The sequence below is a fragment of the Salmo salar genome, chromosome ssa19, assembly GCF_905237065.1.
Source record: "Salmo salar chromosome ssa19, Ssal_v3.1, whole genome shotgun sequence".
NCBI lineage: Eukaryota > Metazoa > Chordata > Actinopteri > Salmoniformes > Salmonidae > Salmo > Salmo salar.
The window spans coordinates 17567124-17580354 of NC_059460.1; the positions used below are offsets into that span (position 1 = coordinate 17567124).

Sequence of the window (13231 nt, forward strand, 5' to 3'; positions counted from 1 at the left end):
CTGCTTCATCTGACTGGGAGCACTAGCCTTGTCTGTTGACTGGAAGATGAAACCGCCTTTGGTACTGGTTCCTACATGCAAATCCGTGAAAGATTGTATTGTATGTTTGAAGTGGCCATGGACAGACTGAACCATGTTTGAGACTTGAGACTTGGTTTTGCATCAAGGGTTTGACGTTTTTCTCTCTTTCCCCTCCACTGAGTGTCCTCTCTTCACTCTCTGTCCCTCTTTAGGAGGTCCCAGGAAGCTCACGGGTGGAGGAGCAGCCTCTGACAGACACTCTGGACGACCATGAGCGCCACATCTCCCACTCCATGTTCGGGACCATAGAGTGCATGGACGACCAGCCCTCCATGCCGCCACGCAATGTCATGATGGGGCCGCGCATGATGGGTGAGTCACCTAAACTTGCCAAAACGCGTTGGTTTAAACTACATGGTAAAATATTTGTTTTTGAAGCAAACTGCCGTTGTCCTGTACCAAGAGTGGCCGAATGTCTTCTATGATATCATTCTAATTATTGCACCTTGATTGAAAGTGAAGTAGTGAGAGAGACAGCATTTATTTTTCTGACCTCACACCTCGTCCATCTTCCTCATCCCTCCCGTCCTCACCCCTCCATCACCCCCTGATTATAATCAGGGGGGTTAATGTCATCCCCGATTCATCCCTCCTTCACTCTCAACCTGCACGATTGCACTCAGGTCAATTCCCATTCCGTTCCATGTCCAGTTCAGCTCCAGTTCTGCTAGTCAATTCAGTCCTTAACCAGTCACCTCCTGTCATCTCTGTATCGACCTCACTGCCATGGAGCCACGTTTTGACACAGCTGGAGGAGCCTGACACCCCCACCTGACCCCACCTCTTCACACTACACCCACACTACCCACCATACCCCCTCTCTTTCCTTCTCTCCCATTTCCTGTCCTCTCCTCTGAGTTAGACCATTTCCAGCCTCTCCTCTCTTCCGCTCTCTTCCTCTGCTCTCTCCTCCTCTCTTCCTCTGCTCTCCCCTCCTCTCTTCCTCTCCTCTCTCTCCGCTCTCTTCCTCTCCTCGCTACCCCCCCTCTCTTCCTCTCCTCTCTCCCCCTCTCTTTCTCTCATCTTTCCCCCTCCTCCATCTCCCATCTCTTCCTCTCCTCTCTCCCCCTCTCTTCCTCTAATCTCTCCCCCTCTACCTCTCCTCTCTTTCCCTCTCTTCTGCTCTCTCCCCATCTCTTCCTCTCATCTTCCCCCTCCTCCCTCTGCCCCTCTCTTCCTTTCCTCTCTCTTCCTCTACTCACTCCCCCTCTCTTCTTCTAATATCTCCCCCTCTCTACCTCTCCTCTTTTCCCCTCTCTTTCTCTCCTCTCTCCCTCTATTCCTCTCCTCTCTCCCTCTATTCCTCTCCTCTCTTCCCCTTTCTCCCTCTCCTCTCTTCCCCTTTCTCAATGTCCCCTATCTCTCATCCCTTCCTCTTCTCTTCTCTTCCATAGTGTCTATAGTAGCAGTGCTCTCTCATCTCCATATTGTCTATAGTGGCAGTGCTCCCTCATCTCCATATTGTCTATAGTAGCAGTGCTCCCTCATCTCCATATTGTCTATAGTAGCAGTGCTCCCTCATCTCCATGTTGTCTCCAGTAGCAGTGCTCCCTCATCTCCATATTGTCTATAGTAGCAGTGCTCCCTCATCTCCATATTGTCTATAGTAGCAGTGCTCCCTCATCTCCATATTGTCTATAGTAGCAGTGCTCCCTCATCTCCATGTTGTCTACAGTAGCAGTGCTCCCTCATCTCCATGTTGTCTACAGTAGCAGTAGCTGTGCTCTCTCATCTCCATATTGTCTATAGTAGCAGTGCTCTCTCATCTCCATATTGTCTATAGTAGCAGTGCTCCCTCATCTCCATAGTGTCTATAGTAGCAGTGCTCTCTCATCTCCATATTGTCTATAGTGGCAGTGCTCCCTCATCTCCATATTGTCTATAGTAGCAGTGCTCCCTCATCTCCATATTGTCTATAGTAGCAGTGCTCCCTCATCTCCATGTTGTCTCCAGTAGCAGTGCTCCCTCATCTCCATATTGTCTACAGTAGCAGTAGCAGTGCTCCCTCAACTCCATATTGTCTATAGTAACAGTGCTCCCTCATCACCATATTGTCTACAGTAGCAGTGCTCTCTCATCTCCATATTGTCTACAGTAGCAGTGCTCCCTCATCTCCATATTGTCTACAGTAGCAGTGCTCTCTCATCTCCATATTGTCTACAGTAGCAGTGCTCTCTCATCTCCATATTGTCTACAGTAGCAGTGCTCCCTCATCTCCATATTGTCTACAGTAGCAGTAGCTGTGCTCTCTCATCTCCATGTTGTCTACAGTAGCAGTAGCAGTGTTCTCTCATCTCCATATTGTCTACAGTAGCTGTGCTCTCTCATCTCCGTGTTGTCTACAGTAGCAGTAGCAGTGCTCTCTCATCTCCATATTGTCTACAGTAGCAGTAGCAGTGCTCCCTCATCTCCATATTGTCTATAGTAGCAGTGCTCCCTCATCTCCATATTGTCTATAGTAGCAGTGCTCCCTCATCTCCATGTTGTCTCCAGTAGCAGTGCTCCCTCATCTCCATATTGTCTACAGTAGCAGTAGCAGTGCTCCCTCATCACCATATTGTCTACAGTAGCAGTGCTCTCTCATCTCCATATTGTCTACAGTAGCAGTGCTCCCTCATCTCCATATTGTCTACAGTAGCAGTGCTCTCTCATCTCCATATTGTCTACAGTAGCAGTGCTCTCTCATCTCCATATTGTCTACAGTAGCAGTGCTCCCTCATCTCCATATTGTCTACAGTAGCAGTAGCTGTGCTCTCTCATCTCCATGTTGTCTACAGTAGCAGTAGCAGTGTTCTCTCATCTCCATGTTGTCTACAGTAGTAGTAGCAGTGTTCTCTCATCTCCATATTGTCTACAGTAGCTGTGCTCTCTCATCTCCGTGTTGTCTACAGTAGCAGTAGCAGTGCTCTCTCATCTCCATATTGTCTACAGTAGCAGTAGCAGTGCTCTCTCATCTCCATATTGTCTACAGTAGCAGTAGCTGTGCTCTCTCATCTCCATGTTGTCTACAGTAGCAGTGCTCTCTCATCTCCATATTGTCTACAGTAGCAGTAGCAGTGCTCTTTCATCTCTATGTTGTCTACAGTAGCAGTGCTCTCTCATCTCCATATTGTCTACAGTAGCAGTAGCAGTGCTCTCTCATCTCCATATTGTCTACAGTAGCAGTAGCTGTGCTCTCATCTCCATGTTGTCTACAGTAGCAGTGATCTCTCATCTCCATGTTGTCTACAGTAGCAGTAGCAGTGCTCTCTCATCTCCATGTTGTCTACAGTAGCAGTAGCAGTGCTCTCTCATCTCCATGTTGTCTACAGTAGCAGTGCTCTCTCATCTCCATATTGTCTACAGTAGCAGTGCTCCCTCATCTCCATATTGTCTACAGTAGCAGTGCTCCCTCATCACCATATTGTCTACAGTAGCAGTAGCAGTGCTCCCTCATCTCCATATTGTCTATGTAACAGTGCTCCCTCATCTCCATATTGTCTACAGTAGCAGTAGCTGTGCTCTCTCATCTCCATGTTGTCTACAGTAGCAGTGCTCTCTCATCTCCATATTGTCTACAGTAGCAGTGCTCTCTCATCTCCATATTGTCTACAGTAGCAGTGCTCCCTCATCTTTATATTGTCTACAGTAGCAGTGCTCCCTCATCTCCATGTTGTCTACAGTAGGAGTAGCTGTGCTCTCTCATCTCCATGTTGTCTACAGTAGCAGCAGCAGTGTTCTCTCATCTCCATATTGTCTGCAGTAGCAGTGCTCTCTCTTCTCCATATTGTCTACAGTAGCTGTGCTCTCTCATCTCCGTGTTGTCTACAGTAGCAGTAGCAGTGCTCTCTCATCTCCATATTGTCTACAGTAGCAGTAGCAGTGCTCTTTCATCTCCATGTTATCTACAGTAGCAGTGCTCTCTCATCTCCATATTGTTTACAGTAGCAGTGGCAGTGCTCTCTCATCTCCATGTTGTCTGCAGTAGCAGTGCTCTCTCATCTCCATGTTGTCTACAGTAGCAGTGATCTCTCATCTCCATGTTATCTACAGTAGCAGTAGCAGTGCTCTCTCATCTCCATGTTGTCTACAGTAGCAGGGCTCTCTCATCTCCATGTTATCTACAGTAGCAGTTCTCTCTCATCTCCATGTTGTGTACAGTAGCAGGGCTCTCTCATCTCCATGTTGTCTATAGTAGCAGTAGCAGTGCTCTTTCATCTCCATGTTGTCTATAGTAGCAGTAGCAGTGCTCTCTCATCTCCATGTTGTCTATAGTAGCAGTAGCAGTGCTCTTTCATCTCCATGTTGTCTATAGTAGCAGTAGCAGTGATCTCTCATCTCCATGTTGTCTATAGTAGCAGTAGCAGTGATCTCTCATCTCCATGTTGTCTATAGTAGCAGTAGCAGTGATCTCTCATCTCCATGTTGTCTACAGTAGCAGTGATCTCTCATCTCCATGTTGTCTATAGTAGCAGTAGCAGTGATCTCTCATCTCCATGTTGTCTATAGTAGCAGTAGCAGTGATCTCTCATCTCCATGTTGTCTACAGTAGCAGTAGCAGTGATCTCTCATCTCCATGTTGTCTATAGTAGCAGTAGCAGTGATCTCTCATCTCCATGTTGTCTACAGTAGCAGTAGCAGTGATCTCTCATCTCCATGTTATCTACAGTAGCAGTAGCAGTGATCTCTCATCTCCATGTTGTCTATAGTAGCAGTAGCAGTGCTCTCTCATCTCCATGTTATCTACAGTAGCAGTAGCAGTGATCATTCATCTCCATGTTGTCTATAGTAGCAGTAGCAGTGATCTCTCATCTCCATGTTATCTACAGTAGCAGTAGCAGTGATCTCTCATCTCCATGTTGTCTATAGTAGCAGTAGCTGTGCTCTCTCATCTCCATATTGTCTATAGTAGCAGTGCTCTCTCATCTCCATATTGTCTATAGTAGCAGTGCTCCCTCATCTCCATAGTGTCTATAGTAGCAGTGCTCTCTCATCTCCATATTGTCTATAGTGGCAGTGCTCCCTCATCTCCATATTGTCTATAGTAGCAGTGCTCCCTCATCTCCATATTGTCTATAGTAGCAGTGCTCCCTCATCTCCATGTTGTCTCCAGTAGCAGTGCTCCCTCATCTCCATATTGTCTACAGTAGCAGTAGCAGTGCTCCCTCAACTCCATATTGTCTATAGTAACAGTGCTCCCTCATCACCATATTGTCTACAGTAGCAGTGCTCTCTCATCTCCATATTGTCTACAGTAGCAGTGCTCCCTCATCTCCATATTGTCTACAGTAGCAGTGCTCTCTCATCTCCATATTGTCTACAGTAGCAGTGCTCTCTCATCTCCATATTGTCTACAGTAGCAGTGCTCCCTCATCTCCATATTGTCTACAGTAGCAGTAGCTGTGCTCTCTCATCTCCATGTTGTCTACAGTAGCAGTAGCAGTGTTCTCTCATCTCCATATTGTCTACAGTAGCTGTGCTCTCTCATCTCCGTGTTGTCTACAGTAGCAGTAGCAGTGCTCTCTCATCTCCATATTGTCTACAGTAGCAGTAGCAGTGCTCCCTCATCTCCATATTGTCTATAGTAGCAGTGCTCCCTCATCTCCATATTGTCTATAGTAGCAGTGCTCCCTCATCTCCATGTTGTCTCCAGTAGCAGTGCTCCCTCATCTCCATATTGTCTACAGTAGCAGTAGCAGTGCTCCCTCAACTCCATATTGTCTATAGTAACAGTGCTCCCTCATCACCATATTGTCTACAGTAGCAGTGCTCTCTCATCTCCATATTGTCTACAGTAGCAGTGCTCCCTCATCTCCATATTGTCTACAGTAGCAGTGCTCTCTCATCTCCATATTGTCTACAGTAGCAGTGCTCTCTCATCTCCATATTGTCTACAGTAGCAGTGCTCCCTCATCTCCATATTGTCTACAGTAGCAGTAGCTGTGCTCTCTCATCTCCATGTTGTCTACAGTAGCAGTAGCAGTGTTCTCTCATCTCCATGTTGTCTACAGTAGTAGTAGCAGTGTTCTCTCATCTCCATATTGTCTACAGTAGCAGTGCTCTCTCATCTCCGTGTTGTCTACAGTAGCAGTAGCAGTGCTCTCTCATCTCCATATTGTCTACAGTAGCAGTAGCAGTGCTCTCTCATCTCCATATTGTCTACAGTAGCAGTAGCTGTGCTCTCTCATCTCCATGTTGTCTACAGTAGCAGTGCTCTCTCATCTCCATATTGTCTACAGTAGCAGTAGCAGTGCTCTTTCATCTCTATGTTGTCTACAGTAGCAGTGCTCTCTCATCTCCATATTGTCTACAGTAGCAGTAGCAGTGCTCTCTCATCTCCATATTGTCTACAGTAGCAGTAGCTGTGCTCTCATCTCCATGTTGTCTACAGTAGCAGTGATCTCTCATCTCCATGTTGTCTACAGTAGCAGTAGCAGTGCTCTCTCATCTCCATGTTGTCTACAGTAGCAGTAGCAGTGCTCTCTCATCTCCATGTTGTCTACAGTAGCAGTGCTCTCTCATCTCCATATTGTCTACAGTAGCAGTGCTCCCTCATCTCCATATTGTCTACAGTAGCAGTGCTCCCTCATCACCATATTGTCTACAGTAGCAGTAGCAGTGCTCCCTCATCTCCATATTGTCTATGTAACAGTGCTCCCTCATCTCCATATTGTCTACAGTAGCAGTAGCTGTGCTCTCTCATCTCCATGTTGTCTACAGTAGCAGTGCTCTCTCATCTCCATATTGTCTACAGTAGCAGTGCTCTCTCATCTCCATATTGTCTACAGTAGCAGTGCTCCCTCATCTTTATATTGTCTACAGTAGCAGTGCTCCCTCATCTCCATGTTGTCTACAGTAGGAGTAGCTGTGCTCTCTCATCTCCATGTTGTCTACAGTAGCAGCAGCAGTGTTCTCTCATCTCCATATTGTCTGCAGTAGCAGTGCTCTCTCTTCTCCATATTGTCTACAGTAGCTGTGCTCTCTCATCTCCGTGTTGTCTACAGTAGCAGTAGCAGTGCTCTCTCATCTCCATATTGTCTACAGTAGCAGTAGCAGTGCTCTTTCATCTCCATGTTATCTACAGTAGCAGTGCTCTCTCATCTCCATATTGTTTACAGTAGCAGTGGCAGTGCTCTCTCATCTCCATGTTGTCTGCAGTAGCAGTGCTCTCTCATCTCCATGTTGTCTACAGTAGCAGTGATCTCTCATCTCCATGTTATCTACAGTAGCAGTAGCAGTGCTCTCTCATCTCCATGTTGTCTACAGTAGCAGGGCTCTCTCATCTCCATGTTATCTACAGTAGCAGTTCTCTCTCATCTCCATGTTGTGTACAGTAGCAGGGCTCTCTCATCTCCATGTTATCTACAGTAGCAGTTCTCTCTCATCTCCATGTTGTGTACAGTAGCAGGGCTCTCTCATCTCCATGTTATCTACAGTAGCAGTAGCAGTGATCTCTCATCTCCATGTTGTCTATAGTAGCAGTAGCAGTGCTCTCTCATCTCCATGTTGTCTATAGTAGCAGTAGCAGTGCTCTTTCATCTCCATGTTGTCTATAGTAGCAGTAGCAGTGCTCTCTCATCTCCATGTTGTCTATAGTAGCAGTAGCAGTGCTCTTTCATCTCCATGTTGTCTATAGTAGCAGTAGCAGTGATCTCTCATCTCCATGTTGTCTATAGTAGCAGTAGCAGTGATCTCTCATCTCCATGTTGTTTATAGTAGCAGTAGCAGTGATCTCTCATCTCCATGTTGTCTACAGTAGCAGTGATCTCTCATCTCCATGTTGTCTATAGTAGCAGTAGCAGTGATCTCTCATCTCCATGTTGTCTATAGTAGCAGTAGCAGTGATCTCTCATCTCCATGTTATCTACAGTAGCAGTAGCAGTGATCTCTCATCTCCATGTTGTCTATAGTAGCAGTAGCAGTGATCTCTCATCTCCATGTTATCTACAGTAGCAGTAGCAGTGATCTCTCATCTCCATGTTATCTACAGTAGCAGTAGCAGTGATCTCTCATCTCCATGTTGTCTATAGTAGCAGTAGCAGTGATCTCTCATCTCCATGTTATCTACAGTAGCAGTAGCAGTGATCTCTCATCTCCATGTTGTCTATAGTAGCAGTAGCAGTGCTCTCTCATCTCCATGGTGTCTACAGTAGCAGTGATCTCTCATCTCCATGTTGTCTACAGTAGCAGTAGCAGTGCTCTCTCATCTCCATATTGTCTACAGTAGCTGTGTTCTCTCATCTCCGTGTTGTCTACAGTAGCAGTGCTCTCTCATGTCCATGTTGTCTACAGTAGCAGTAGCAGTGCTCTCTCATGTCCATGTTGTCTACAGTAGCAGTAGCAGTGCTCTCTCATGTCCATGTTGTCTACAGTAGAAGTGCTCTCTCATCTCCATGTTGTCTACAGTAGCAGTGCTCTCTCATCTCCATGTTGTCTGCAGTAGCAGTAGCAGTGCTCTCTCATCTCCATGTTGTCTACAGTAGCAGTGCTCTCTCATCTCCATGTTATCTACAGTAGCAGTGCTCTCTCATCTCCATGTTGTCTACAGTAGCAGTGCTCTCTCATCTCCATGTTGTCTACAGTAGCAGTGCTCTCTCATCTCCATGTTATCTACAGTAGCAGTGCCACTCTGCCAATGATCTCCTTCTCGCTGGAGATCAGAGAAGGTGTCAAAGCCATCTGATGGCTAATTAAACCTCTAGCTCAATAGGCCCTGCTCCTCTCTTCCCTTCTGCTCTTATGTCTCTCGTTCCTCCCTCTCTTCCTCTCTCCCACTCATTTCTCCCCTCCTCCTATGCTGACGTCGGTTGCCACAGATGCCTTATTATGAGACAGGCACTGACACAGCCTTTCAGAATGCCACTGTGATCACAACCAGTTTCTAGAACTAGACAATGATGGTGGAATTCTAAAAACTTCCCCTGTGCCAAAAACTTCAAGAGCAGCTTTCCCTCCTGTAAGTGAGAGTGTGGCAAATGAGGGAAGTTGAAAAGTTAGTGGAAGTTAGAGGGGGTGATTTGGGGCCGATGTTATTGGCATGCTGGCTTGACAAACCTTCAGATCTCCGTCTCGACTAATTTCTCAGGGAGATTGCCAGATACTTCTCTCTCTTCTTTCTCTGTTTGTTTCCAGACAGTTTTTCTATTGTAGTGTTCATGCATCGACCGGCGTGTTTGTCGGTGAATTACGGCTACAGTCATTGTAGAAAAACACCTTCAGAATAAAAAAGCTTAATGATGCAGATGATTGTTAGGCACCTCTTGCTGCCAGTCAGAAAGACAGACCTCTTGCTAATGTGCCTGGTGTTTACTTCTTCGCTTGGATTGAAACTGAAATCAATAGCAACGAGTGTATGAAACTCTGTATATCAGACGGCAGGGTCATGTTCATTATGCACCAAAAGGAAGAAAATGGACTAAAACAAGGAGGGACTACCTGGACTTGTCCAATCAGAAACGCAAATGTTCCTTTTCTGTATACTGTTTTAAAATGTTTTCTGTTGTGTGTCCTAATGAACACGACCCAGGTATTCCTCCCACTGACCACTGAGGACATTTTAAACATGTTCTCATACAGATATAGAGGTGACAGTGTATTGTAGAACAGTTATTTCAGTCCCATGTTATATTAGCATGGGAGGAGACCTATTGCCTGGTCTGTCTCGTATGACAGTCATGAAAGAGGACAGATGCTGAGGACCTACACAGCAAGGTCACCTCCTCAGTATGAATATAGCTACTGGTGTGTGATTAACAGCATGATGACTGGTCTCTAGAGCCTGTATGAAAGCATGGCTTCACTATTAAGGCCAAAAACAGACATGCAGTACCAGTCAAAAGTTTGGACGCACCTACTCATTCAAAGGTTTTTCTTTAGCTTTACTATTTTCTACATTGTAGAATAATAGTGAAGACATCACAACTATGAAATAACACATATGGAATCATGTAGTAACCAAAAAAGTGTTAAACAAATCAAAATATATTTTATATTTGAGATTCTTCAAAGTAGCCACCCTATTTTCACTCAACTAAAATATAAACACAACATACAACAATTTCAAAGATTTGACTGAGTTACAGTTCAGATATGGAAATCGGTCACTTGAAATAAATTAATTAGGCCTTAATCTATGGATTTTACATGACTAAGAATACAGATATGCATCTGTTGGTCACAGATACTTAAAAAAAAGTAGGGGTGTGAATCAGAAAACCAGTCAGTATCTGGTGTGACCACCATTTGCCTCATGCAGCGCAACACATCTTCGCATAGAGTTGATCATGCTATTGATTGTGGCCTGTGGAATGTTGTCCCACTCCTTTGTGTGAAATTGCTGGATATTGCAGGTCATGGAAGAACTGGGACATTTTCAGCTTTCAGGAAGTGTGTGCAGATTCTTGTGACATGGGACCGTGCATTATCATGCTGAAACATGAGGTGATGGCGGCAGATTAATGCCACGACAATGGGCCTCAGGATCTCGTCACGGTATCTCTGTGCATTCAAATTGCCATCAATAAAATGCAATTGCATTGTCTGTACGGCCACTTTGTTCACAACGTTGACATCAGCAAACTGCTCATTCACATGACGCCATACACGCTGTCTGCCATCTGCCAGGTACAGTTAATACAAGGATTCATCCGTGAAGAGCACACTACTCCAGCATGCAAGTGGCTGTCAAAGGTGAGCATTTGCCCACTGTAGTCGGTAACAACGCAGAACAGCAGTCAGGACAAGACCCTGGTGAGGACGACGAGCACGCAGATGAGCTTCCCTGAGACATTTTCTTACAGCAGAAATTCTTCAGTTGTGCAAACCCACAGTTTCATCAGCTGGCCAGGTGGCTGGTCTCAGACGATCCCACAGGTGAAGAAGCCAGATATGGAGGTCCTGGACGGGTGTGGTTACGCGTGGTCTACGGTTGTGAGGCCTGTTGGATGTACTGCCAAATTCTCAAAAACAATGTTGGAGGTGGCTTATGGTAGAGAAATGAACATTCAATCCTCTGGCAACAGCTCTGGTGCACATTCCTGCAATCAACATGCTAATTGCACGCTCCCTCAAAACTCGAGACATCTGTGGAATTGTGTTGTGTGACAAAACTGCACATTTTAGAGTGGCCTTTTATTATCCTCAGCACAAGTTGCACCTTGTGCTAATGTTCATGCTGTTTAATTAGCTTCTTGATATGCAACACCTGTCCAGGTGGATGGATCATCTTGGCAAAGGAGAAATGCTCTTAAACAGGGATGTAAACAAATGTGTGCACAGCATTTGAGAGAAATAAGATTTTTGTGCGTATGGAACATTTCTAGGATCTTTTATTTTAGCTCATGAAACATGGGACACACACTTACATTTTACATTTATATTTTAGTCATTTAGCAGACGCTCTTATCCAGAGCGACTTACAGTAGTGAATGCATACATTTCGTACAATTTCATACATTTTCTTTTTTTCCTGTGCTGCACTTCAAATGTTTTATTGATATTTTTGTTTAGTGTATATACAGTTGAAGTCGGAAGTTTACATACACTTAGGTTGGAGTCATTAAAACTCATTTTTCAACCACTCCACAAATTTCTTGTTAACAAACTATAGTTTTGGCAAGTCGGTTAGGACATCTACTTTGTGCATGACACAAGTCATTTTTCCAACAGTTGTTTAAAGACATATTATTTGACTTATAATTCACTGTATCACAATTCCAGTGGGTCAGAGGTTTACACACACTAAGTTGACTGTGCCTTTAAACAGCTTGGAAAATTCCAGAAAATTATGTCATGGCTTTAGAAGCTTCTGATAGTCTAATTGACATCATTTGAGTCAATTGGAGGTGTACCTGTGGATGTATTTCAAGGCCTACCTTCAAACTCAGTGCCTCTTTGCTTGACATCAGGTGAAAATCAAAAGTAATCAGCCAAGACCTCAGAAAAATTGTAAACCTCCACAAGTCTGGTTCATCCTTGTCTGGTTCACAAGTCTGGTTCAACTCCTGAAGGTACTACGTTCATCTGTACAAACAAAAGTACGCAAGTATAAACACATTGGGACCTCAGAGCCGTCATACTACTTTGGAAGGAGATGCGTTCTGTCTCCTAGAGATGAACGTACTTTGGTGCGAAAAGTGCAAATCAATCCCAGAACAACAGCAAAGGACCTTGTGAAGATGCTGGAGGAAACGGGTACAAAAGTATCTATATCCACAGTAAAACGAGTCCTATATCGACATAACCTGAAAGGCCGCTCAGCAAGGAAGAAGCCACTGCTCCAAAGCTGCCATAAAAAAGCCAGACTACGGTTTGCAACTGCACATGGGGACAAAGATCATACTTTTTAGAGAAATGTCCTCTGGTCTGATGAAACAAAAATAGAACTGTTTGGCCGTAATGACCATCGTTCTGTTTGTAGGAAAAAGGGGGAGGCTTGCAAGCCGAAGAACACCATCCCAACCGTGAAGCACGGGGGTGGCAGCATCATGTCGTGGGGGTGCTTTGCTGCAGGAGGGACTGGTGCACTTCACAAAATACATGGCATCATGAGGAGGGAATATTATTTGGACGTATTGAAGCCACATCTCAAGACATCAGTGAGGAAGTTAAAGCTTGGTCGCAAATGGGTCTTCCAAATGGACAGTGACCCCAAGCATACTTACAAAGTTGTGGTAAAATGGCTTAAGGACAACAAAGTCAAGGTATTGGAGTGGCCATCACAAAGCCCTGACCTCAATGCTAAAGAAAGAAGGCCTACAAACCTGACTCAGTTACACCAGCTCTGCCAGGAGGAATGGGCCAAAATTCACCCAACTTATTGTTGGAAGCTTGTGGAAGGCTACCCAAAACATTTGACTCAAGTTAGACAATTTAAAGGCAATGCTACCAAATACTAATTGAGTGTATGTAAACTTCTGACCCACTGGGAATGTGATGAAAGAAACAAAATCTGAAATAAATCATTCTCTCAACGATTATTCTGACATTTCACATTCTTAAAATAAAGTGGTGATCCTAATTGACCTTAGACAGGGACTTTTTACTAGGATTAAATGTCAGGAATTGTGAAAAACTGAGTTTAAATATATTTGTCTATGGTATATGTAAACTTCCGACTTCAACTGTCATATGTAAACTTCCTTTAATAGAGTGGAATAAACGCATGTATTGG

General features: G+C 44.7%; 1 protein-coding gene across 2 annotated transcripts in view; it reads left to right on the forward strand.

The window, feature by feature from the left end:
- Positions 1 to 13231, forward strand: part of LOC106578541 (partitioning defective 3 homolog) — a 566386-nt gene that overhangs the window by 321363 nt on the left and 231792 nt on the right. For both annotated transcript variants that reach the window (XM_014157480.2, XM_014157481.2), the window contains exon 14: positions 234 to 393. In XM_014157480.2, coding sequence (XP_014012955.1) covers positions 234 to 393 — 160 coding nt within the window. The remainder of the gene's footprint in view (positions 1 to 233; positions 394 to 13231) is intronic.